We start from the raw sequence: 10000 nt of genomic DNA on the forward strand, positions 1-10000 counted from the left end.
TGTTACAGGAGGTCTTGTTACATGAGGTCTTGTTAGAGGAGGTCTTGTTACAGGAGGTCTTGTTAGAGGAGGTCTTGTTACAGGAGGTCTTGTTAGAGGAGGTCTTGTTAGAGGAGTTCTTGTTACAGGAGGTCTTGTTACAGGAGGTCTTGTTGGAAGAGGTCTTGTTACAGGAGGTCTTGTTACAGGAGGTCTTGTTACAGGAGGTCTTGTTAGAGGAGGTCTTGTTACAGGAGGTCTTGTTACAGGAGGTCTTGTTACAGGAGGTCTTGTTAGAGGAGGTCTTGTTACAGGATGTCTTGTTAGAGGAGGTCTTGTTAGAGGAAGTCTTGTAAGAGGAAGTCTTGTAAGAGGAGGTCTTGTTAGAGGAGGTCTTGTTGGAGGAGGTCTTGTTGGAAGAGGTCTTGTTAGAGGAGGTCTTGTTACAGGAGGTCTTGCTAGAGGAGGTCTTGTTAGAGGAGGTCTTGTTAGAGGAGGTCTTGTTAGAGGAGGTCTTGTTGGAGGAGGTCTTGTTGGAGGAGGTCTTGTTGGAAGAGGTCTTGTTAGAGGAGGTCTTGTTACAGGAGGTCTTGCTAGAGGAGGTCTTGTTAGAGGAGGTCTTGTTACAGGAGGTCTTGTTGGAGGAGGTCTTGCTGGAGGAGGTCTTGTTGGAGGAGGTCTTGCTGGAGGAGGTCTTGTTAGAGGAGGTCTTGTTGGAGGAGGTCTTGTTGGAGGAGGTCTTGCTGGAGGAGGTCTTGCTGGAGGAGGTCTTGTGGAGGAGGTGACCAGTAACACCAGTATGTTCCCAGTCCTCCACAGTGGTCTCCCTGGTCGCCATGGTCACAGTGTAACGTCCTGTGTGGGGGCGGAGTCTCACAGAGGAACAGGAAGTGCTTTGGGATCGGAGTCTCTGAGTGTGAGAACCCTAAAGACTCAATGGAGACCCGACCCTGCAGGGGCAGCTGCTGTGAAGGTACACAGACACACACAGACACACAGACACACAGACACACAGACACACAGACACACACAGACACACACAGACACACACACACAGACACACACACACAGACACACAGACACAGACACACAGACACAGACACACAGACACACAGACACACAGACACACAGACACAGACACACAGACACACAGACACACACACACACACACACAGACACAGACACACACACACAGACAGATGTATACATATAGGTGTGTGTATGTGTGTGTGAGCAGATAAGGGGTGGGGCTTGTGGCTCACCTGGTCTCCCTGCTCCGTGACCTGTGGAGGAGGCGGAGTCAGGAGGAGAGAGAGAGTCTGCTCCAGTGATCCTGAGTGTCGCTCGGCCTGCAGTGGTCCTTCAGAGGAGACGGACGCCTGTGTGACAAACACCACCTGTCCAGGTAACCTGTCTGTCTGCCTGTCTCTCTACCTGGATGTCTCTCTCTCTCCACCTGTCTAACTCTCTCTCCACCTGTCTCTCTCTCTCCATCTGTCTCTCTCTCTCCACCTGTGTCTCTCTCTCCACCTGTCTAACTCTCTCTCTACCTGTCTCTCTCTCTCCACCTGTGTCTCTCTCCACCTGTCTCTCTCTCTCCATTTGTCTGACTCTCTCTCTCCACCTGTCTCTCTCTCTCCACCTGTCTAACTCTCTCTCTCCACTTGTCTCTCTCTCCACCTGTCTCTCACTCTCTCTCCACCTGTCTGTCTCTCAGTTCATGGTGGGTGGTCCAGCTGGTCCGGTTGGTCTCAGTGTTCAGGTTCTTGTATCAGTGATGTCATCGTTCCAAAAAGGGAGCGAGGTCGTTCTTGCTCTAGCCCCGCCCCTTCCATTCATACGGAGCCTCATGGCAACGGTTGCCCCGGGGATGAGATCCAGACCCAGAACTGCAGCGAGCTGCCCACCTGTCCAGGTGAGAGCGAGACCCGATGGAGCAGGGGACGTCTGAGGATGGAAACCTGACGTGTTCTGATTGGTTACTCTGCAGTGGACGGCAGCTGGGGGGCGTGGTCTTCGCTCGGGCCGTGCTCTGCCTCCTGTGGGGAGGGGCTCCAGCTGTCAATCAGGCCGTGTGATGGCCCCGCCCCTAAACATGGCGGCCGATTCTGTGATGGACCGAGCACTCGGAGCAGCATCTGTCAGAGAGCCTGTCCTGGTAACGCACGCACACGCACGCACACGCACGCACACGCACGCACACGCACGCACGCACGCACAAACTCATACCCAGCATGCCTTTCTGTCTCAGTGGACGGGTTCTGGTCCGGCTGGTCCAGTTGGGGTGAGTGTTCCACTTCCTGTATCCCAGAAGGCCGAGCTTCCATCAGGTCCCGCCGCCGCTCCTGTTCCAGCCCCGCCCCTTCAATCGAGCCACCCGGCTCGGATTGCCATGGTGACGACAGCGAGACAGAAAACTGCAACCACCTGCCTCACTGCCCAGGTTTACCTGTCTGTCCACCTGTCTGTCCACCTGTCTGTCTACCTGTCTGTCCACCTGTCTGTCCACCTGTCTGTCTGTCCACCTGTCTGTCTACCTGTCTGTCCACCTGTCTGTCCACCTGTCTGTCTGTCCACCTGTCTGTCTACCTGTCTGTCCACCTGTCTGTCTACCTGTCTGTCTGTCTACCTGTCTGTCCACCTGTCTGTCTACCTGTCTGTCTGTCCACCTGTCTGTCTACCTGCCTGTCTGTCCACCTGTCTGTCCACCTGTCTGTCTGTCTACCTGTCTGTCTACCTGTCTGTCTGTCCACCTGTCTGTCTGTCTACCTGTCTGTCCACCTGTCTGTCTGTCCACCTGTCTGTCTGTCCACCTGTCTGTCTACCTGTCTGTCTGTCTATCTGTCTGTCTACCTGTCTGTCTGTCCACCTGTCTGTCCACCTGTCTGTCTGTCCACCTGTCTGTCTGTCCACCTGTCTGTCTACCTGTCTGTCTGTCTATCTGTCTGTCTACCTGTCTGTCTGTCCACCTGTCTGTCCACCTGTCTGTCTGTCCACCTGTCTGTCTGTCCACCTGTCTGTCCACCTGTCTGTCTGTCCACCTGTCTGTCTACCTGTCTGTCTACCATGTACAAACGTGGAACTTTACAGCCTTCAGAGACATGAACTGGGTTTCTGTCTGTCCCTGGACCAGTGGACGGAGGTTGGGGGTCTTGGTCGCCCCTCTCTACCTGTCCTGTTACCTGTGGGGTGGGGCTTCAGGAGTCACTCAGAAGATGTGATAGCCCCGCCCCCAAAGCTGGCGGCCGACCATGTCCTGGAGAAGGACGCACAACCACCATCTGTCAGACCAAGTCCCACTGCCCAGGTACCAGGTTTTCAGCAGGTGTCTCTTTGTTGTCTCAGGTGTGTCCCAGGTGTCTCTTGTACCTCAGGTGACTGGTCTCTGTGTTTCAGTGCACGGTCAGTGGTCAGACTGGTCCTCATGGGGCGGGTGTAAATACCCGTTCGGCGTGCGGGACATTCGCTGTCAGCGGCTCGGCGGCTTTCAGGGTCGAGAGCGCCGCTGCCTCCACCGAGCCCACAACGGATCCGTCTGCAGCGGGACGGCGCTGGTGGAGAGCCGGGTGTGCTACGACGTCAACCAGTGCTACGGTGAGGATTATAGAGTACGGATTATAGAGTACAGATTACAGATTATGGATTATAGAGTACAGATTATAGAGTACAGATTATAGAGAACATATTATAGAGTACAGATTATAGAGTACAGATTATAGAGAACATATTATAGAGTACAGATTATAGAGTACAGATTATAGAGAACATATTATAGAGTACAGATTATAGAGTACAGATTATAGAGAACATATTATAGAGTACAGATTATAGAGAACATATTATAGAGTACAGATTATAGAGAACATGTGCGTGTGTGCGTGTGTGTGTGTGTCTGTGTGTAGTGAAGGGCAGTTGGGACGGCTGGGGGACGTGGAGTTTGTGTTCTCCTTCCTGTGGAGAAAAATCCATAAGCAAAAGGCACCGACTTTGTAAACCAGATTACACAAACTACAGGTGAGTTCACCGTCTGGGGGACCAGCGGGAGGGGAGACAGGTAACCTTTAGTCCAGTCTACCTACCAGGTGTGTGTGTGTGTGTGTGTGTGTGTGTGTGTGTGTGTGTGTGTGTGTGTGTGTGTTACAGTCCTTTCATTGGTCGTCGGAAAGACTCGGCTACGTTCTTCGGGAAGCCGCTTTCTGACTGTGGGTCGACGCCCGACGGGGGGCCGACGTTTCAAACGGAGTCCTGCCTCAACGCTCCGCCCTGCACCTAACAAGCAGCTCACCGATGAGTTAAACAACGCCTTAACTCTCTCACCGATGAGTTAAACAACGCCTTAACTCTCTCACCGATGAGTTAAACAACGCCTTAACTCTCTCACCGATGAGTTAAACAACGCCTTAACTCTGTGATGTATATGTTTATATTTTTGGGATACGTTAAATAAATAAATCATATCACAGATGAGTTGATGTTTAATTCAGATCATTTTGTGTCGCCCAGAATTACAAATGATTATAATCTGTACACACCGTGGGCCGTGCTCTTCGGCCAGAGGCCTTCACTTCCTCCTCACGGCCGGACTGGAGGAAGTGACCCGACCACATGACACCGAAAAGAGACGAACCTCTGCAGTTGATCAACGCGCGAGGCCCAAGAAGACACTTCATCCACCAGTGTGGACAGACTGACCAGCAGCAGCAGCAACAGCAACAGCAACAGCAGCAGCAACAGCAGCAGCAGCAGCAGCAGCAGCAGCAACAGCAGCAGCAGCAGCAGCAGCAGCAGCAGCTCTGTGTATGATTAGATATGACTCATAGGTTAGGTTACTAGCGTGTCACTCACATGTCGTCTCCTGTGGGAGGAGCTATCAGGACACCAGCAACTCGTCTTCCACCAGCAACTCGTCTTCCACCAGCAACTCGTCTTCCACCAGCAACTCGTCTTCCACCAGCAACTCATCTTCCACCAGCAACTCGTCTTCCACCAGCAACTCGTCTTCCACCAGCTGGCTTGTTGTTTCTCGCTAGAAGCTTCCATGAGGAAGACGCTGCCTGTAAATTCTCCAAGTCTACAAAAATACACTAAACTATAAAAATATAACTAAATATGTTACAACTTCCTTAAGAGGCTCAGAAGGCCGACACTGACGTGTGTACCTCTGTAGCCCTGTGTGTGTGTGTACCTCTGTAGCCCTGTGTGTGTGTGTACCTCTGTAGCCCTGTGTGTGTGTGTACCTCTGTAGCCCTGTGTGTGTACCTCTGTAGCCCTGTGTGTGTGTGTACCTCTGTAGCCCTGTGTGTGTACCTCTGTAGCCCTGTGTGTGTACCTCTGTAGCCCTGTGTGTGTACCTCTGTAGCCCTGTGTGTGTGTACCTCTGTAGCCCTGTGTGTGTACCTCTGTAGCCCTGTGTGTGTGTGTACCTCTGTAGCCCTGTGTGTGTACCTCTGTAGCCCTGTGTGTGTACCTCTGTAGCCCTGTGTGTGTGTACCTCTGTAGCCCTGTGTGTGTGTACCTCTGTAGCCCTGTGTGTGTGTGTACCTCTGTAGCCCTGTGTGTGTGTGTACCTCTGTAGCCCTGTGTGTGTGTGTACCTCTGTAGCCCTGTGTGTGTGTGTGTACCTCTGTAGCCCTGTGTGTGTACCTCTGTATCCCTGTGTGTGTGTGTGTACCTCTGTAGCCCTGTGTGTGTACCTCTGTAGCCCTGTGTGTGTACCTCTGTAGCCCTGTGTGTGTACCTCTTTAGCCCTGTGTGTGTGTACCTCTGTAGCCCCGTGTGTGTGTACCTCTGTAGCCCTGTGTGTGTGTACCTCTGTAGCCCTGTGTGTGTGTACCTCTGTAGCCCTGTGTGTGTGTACCTCTGTAGCCCTGTGTGTGTACCTCTGTAGCCCTGTGTGTGTGTGTACCTCTGTAGCCCTGTGTGTGTACCTCTGTAGCCCTGTGTGTGTACCTCTTTAGCCCTGTGTGTGTGTACCTCTGTAGCCCTGTGTGTGTACCTCTGTAGCCCTGTGTGTGTGTGTACCTCTGTAGCCCTGTGTGTGTGTACCTCTGTAGCCCTGTGTGTGTGTGTACCTCTGTAGCCCTGTGTGTGTACCTCTGTAGCCCTGTGTGTGTACCTCTGTAGCCCTGTGTGTGTACCTCTTTAGCCCTGTGTGTGTGTGTACCTCTGTAGCCCTGTGTGTGTGTGTACCTCTTTAGCCCTGTGTGTGTGTGTACCTCTGTAGCCCTGTGTGTGTGTGTACCTCTGCAGCGCTGTGTGTGTGTACCTCTGTAGCCCTGTGTGTGTGTACCTCTGCAGCGCTGTGTGTGTGTACCTCTGCAGCGCCGTGTGTGTGTGTGTACCTCTGTAGCCCTGTGTGTGTACCTCTGCAGCGCTGTGTGTGTGTGTACCTCTGTAGCCCTGTGTGTGTGTACCTCCGTGTCCTGAAGTACAGTATGTATCTCAGGTCTGTGTGTAACTTGTGTGTGCGTGTAACTGGTGTGTGTGTGTGTAACTTGTGTGTGTGTGGAGAGAAGACCAGCAGAGCGTTCAGTACAATATAAACTTTATTAGTTCACTAAAGTTGATATGAAATAAAAGCTTCGAGTCACTTCATGAGGCGTCATCGTTCAACAGGAAGTGGCTCCCGGCGGCTTCGCACCTCTACAAAATAAAAGCTGTGAGCCACTTCAATCTCAACCCGAGGAAAACAATTCCACTTCCTGTCCCGAGGAGGAAGTGACACGGCGCCCGGCCACAGACAGGAAGTGAAGCGTCAGCAGCAGGGGGCGAGCTGCGGCTCGGGGGTTCGAGTCCGGTCCTCAGACAAAAGAGCCGAATCACAGAACTGCTGGGGGAATGTTTCATATCATTTTATTGGTTCTTTACTTTATTGTCATCATAGCAATGGAAAAATATAACCTTATACAAACGTCTCACGCTCTTTTTATTAAACCGGTGATGCCGTTCCCCAAAACAAGTGCAGCGCAAAGAAAGAGTGAAGCGCGGCGCCGGCGGCTCGCGCTCCGTTTGGCACGCGCTCCTGGAGGATTACTTTTATTTTGGAGGAATTTAGTGCTGTCGTTTGGAGGCAGCGCCGCGGCCGGAGCGGCGGCGCCCGCAGGAAGAAGAAGAAGAAGAAGAGCAACACAAATCTAAACTGTTCCACAGAAGTCCACCAAGTCCGCTCGTCTTGAATCTTTCATTCCACAAAGTCTGGTTTTCTGGTCGGTGACCCCCCCCCTCCTCTCGAGGGGCGGAGCGGTGACGTCATCGTGATGTCGCAGAGAGCCCGACTACAGCGAGAGCGGTGCATTGTGGGAGGAGGGCTCCAAGCTCCAGTTGGTTTGGATTATGGGGGGAGGGGGAGTCAGAGTCTGTCTGGTGGGGGGGGGGGTGATGTCATCGTCTCTGGAACTGAAGGGTGATGTCATCGTCTCTCGCTCGCTCACACGTCTCTCACTCGTCACGTCACTCGACTTCTGCTTCGACCGTCGAAGACAGAAGATTAAATCAGCCGCCGTTTGTCCTCAAGCTCCTCACAGCCAGACACTCTGAGGGGGGGAGAGTGTGAGAGTGTGTGTGTGTGTGTTTGAGTGTGTGTTAGTGTGTGTGTGTCTCACCAGGCCTGGCTCTTCAGCTTCCTCAGCTCCTTGGTGGCCCAGGTGGCCAGCGTCTTGGTCTTGGTGGTTTTGGAGCGTCTTCCCTCCGTCAGCAGGTCGTTGATGAGCGGACGCACCTCCACCAGCTTCATCACGTCCTTACCGAACGCCGTGCACAGGTCTCTGCACGCACACACACACACACACGCACGCACACACACACACGCACGCACGCACACACACACGTCAACTACCTGAAGCTGGTCTGGGTTCTGGTCTCTGTCATTGTGGCCCATCACTGTTTACTCCATGGAGAGCGGTGATGATGTCATCATCATCATCATCATCATCTTACCCAATGAGTCCAGCAGCGTTGGCAACGACTCCGTCAGAGTGATCTTCATCCTCAGCGATGTGATGGATGAAGGAGAGGATGAACTCCACCCGCGGCTGCACCAGCATCACGTCAGCTGCAGGAGGAAGAGGAGGGTGGAGAGAGAGGTGCAGGAGGAAGAGGAGGGTGGAGAGAGAGGTGCAGGAGGAAGAGGAGGGTGGAGAGAGAGGTGCAGGAGGAAGAGGAGGGTGGAGAGAGAGGTGCAGGAGGAAGAGGAGACAATGAAGACGAGAACACATTTGATGGCGTGGTGCATTGTGGGTAAGGAGTCTCACGGTGCACGTTCTCCTGGTCCCCCTTCAGGCCCTGGATGATGCCGGTGTACGCCTCCAGGCAGCCCTCCCTCAGCTCGTTCAGGTAGTCCACCATGTCGTAGTCCGTCTGCAAGACAGCAGAGTGTACAGGTGGTCTGCATGGGGCCACAGGTGGTCTGCATGGGGCCACAGGTGGTCTGCATGGGGCCACAGGTGGTCTGCATGGGGCCACAGGTGGTCTGCATGGGGCCACAGGTGGTCTAGTCTCTACGTGGTCTCCTGTTACCTTGTCCACCTGCGCCTGAGAGGCCTGCTGCAGCGTGTCCAGGACGATGTCCAGGTACTTCTTGAACTCTCCTCCGATGGCCAGAGCGATGTCGCCGAATGCTGACAGGATCTGAGGCTTCACCGACCGATGGACGTTCTCGTTCTGGACACACAGACCGCCGCGTTACAGACCGCCGCGTTACAGACCGCCGCGTTACAGACCGCCGCGTTACAGACCGCCGCGTTACAGACCGCCGCGTTACAGACCAACAACAGGAAGTGGCGCTCTGAGTAGTGTTGCTGGTTTGTCGTCACTCAGCTTGTGTCACCACAACAACGCCAGAGGACTCGTGCGCTCACCCCGAGGTTCTCCAGCAGCAGCTGCATGATCTCATCGCAGAAAGGCAGGATGTTGGACATCAGAGCTCTGCACAGGTCACACACCAGACCCACCGCCGCCAGACACACCTGCAAACACAACAACATCATCTACAACAACAGGAAGCTCCTCAGCTTTTTTTTCTTTGGTCCTGTTCACGAAACTGTGCCAAGTCTTTACGCCTGCAGGCAGAGTCTTTCCGCCTGCAGGCAGAGTCTTTCCGCCTGCAGGCAGAGTCTTTCCGCCTGCAGGCAGAGTCTTTCCGCCTACAGGCAGAGTCTTTCCGCCTGCAGGCAGAGTCTTTCCGCCTGCAGGCAGAGTCTTTCCGCCTGCAGGCAGAGTCTTTCCGCCTGCAGGCAGAGTCTTTCCGCCTGCAGGCAGAGTCTTTCCGCCTGCAGGCAGAGTCTTTCCGCCTGCAGGCAGAGTCTTTCCGCCTGCAGGCAGAGTCTTTCCGCCTGCAGACAGAGTCTTTCCGCCTGCAGACAGTCTTCTTGTGGACGGACCTGGTACTCGGCGTAGTTCTTCAGTCCGATGCCCAGGAAAGGCTTGAATGCGTCCATGTATTTCTGGAAGTCGCTGCCCAGAACTGAAACACAAGCAGACGTGGTCAGCGCCGGCGGTCCTCCATCTTTGAGGCGCTTGTGTTCCTGGAGGCTCACCTTCCACCAGTGTGGACACGGCCATCAGAGCGTCCTCCTGGACGCCTCCGGAGCCGGCGGTGCTCTGGAACATCCTCAGCAGAGACGCCATCACCACGTCTGAGATCTGCAGCGCGTCCTGATGCTGCACTTTGCGCAGGACGTTCTACAACCACACAGGAAATGTCACAATAAGAGCGTCGGCACCTTTGACTTCAGAGTAAGAGCGTGACGCACAGCTCGGGCGTCTCACCTGCAGAGTGGCACACAGCAGAGACTGCAGGTCGTTGAACTGGATTCTGTCTGAGGTGCTCTGGATGTGAGACTGGGACAAAGGAAGTGACATCACTACACAGGAAGCTGCTGGAAAGTGAAGCAGGGTGTACACCAACGGCAGGAAGTGGAGGTCTCAGATACGTCTGGTTGGGTTTGTCATCACGGACCAGACGCACTGAAACTACTCCATGTCCCACTCCTCTTCCTCACTCTTCCTCTCATGGCTCACCTCC

General features: G+C 53.9%; 2 protein-coding genes across 3 annotated transcripts in view; one reads left to right on the top strand and one right to left on the bottom strand.

Moving 5' to 3' along the window:
- Positions 1 to 4405, top strand: part of LOC137803474 (properdin-like) — a 6250-nt gene extending 1845 nt beyond the window's left edge. The window contains exons 3-11 of the mRNA XM_068601959.1: positions 789 to 952; positions 1217 to 1384; positions 1697 to 1894; positions 1970 to 2137; positions 2231 to 2422; positions 3113 to 3286; positions 3376 to 3573; positions 3882 to 3993; positions 4123 to 4405. Of these exons, the coding sequence (XP_068458060.1) occupies positions 789 to 952; positions 1217 to 1384; positions 1697 to 1894; positions 1970 to 2137; positions 2231 to 2422; positions 3113 to 3286; positions 3376 to 3573; positions 3882 to 3993; positions 4123 to 4252 (1504 nt within the window). The 3' untranslated portion in view covers positions 4253 to 4405. The remainder of the gene's footprint in view (positions 1 to 788; positions 953 to 1216; positions 1385 to 1696; positions 1895 to 1969; positions 2138 to 2230; positions 2423 to 3112; positions 3287 to 3375; positions 3574 to 3881; positions 3994 to 4122) is intronic.
- A 2410-nt stretch (positions 4406 to 6815) lies between these two features.
- Positions 6816 to 10000, bottom strand: part of kpnb1 (karyopherin (importin) beta 1) — an 11825-nt gene continuing 8640 nt past the window's right edge. For both annotated transcript variants that reach the window (XM_068601949.1, XM_068601948.1), the window contains exons 13-22: positions 9997 to 10000; positions 9745 to 9816; positions 9513 to 9657; positions 9357 to 9439; positions 8835 to 8942; positions 8494 to 8637; positions 8229 to 8334; positions 7915 to 8029; positions 7581 to 7742; positions 6816 to 7511 (exon numbers count right to left, since the gene is read on the bottom strand). The exon at positions 9997 to 10000 is cut by the window's right edge and continues 144 nt beyond it. In XM_068601949.1, the coding sequence (XP_068458050.1) occupies position 7511; positions 7581 to 7742; positions 7915 to 8029; positions 8229 to 8334; positions 8494 to 8637; positions 8835 to 8942; positions 9357 to 9439; positions 9513 to 9657; positions 9745 to 9816; positions 9997 to 10000 (940 nt within the window). In that variant the 3' untranslated portion in view covers positions 6816 to 7510. The remainder of the gene's footprint in view (positions 7512 to 7580; positions 7743 to 7914; positions 8030 to 8228; positions 8335 to 8493; positions 8638 to 8834; positions 8943 to 9356; positions 9440 to 9512; positions 9658 to 9744; positions 9817 to 9996) is intronic.

Source organism: Clinocottus analis, unplaced genomic scaffold, assembly GCF_023055335.1.
Source record: "Clinocottus analis isolate CAN_PGR_092001 unplaced genomic scaffold, fCliAna1.0.p SCAF_56, whole genome shotgun sequence".
Taxonomy (NCBI): Eukaryota; Metazoa; Chordata; class Actinopteri; order Perciformes; family Cottidae; genus Clinocottus; species Clinocottus analis.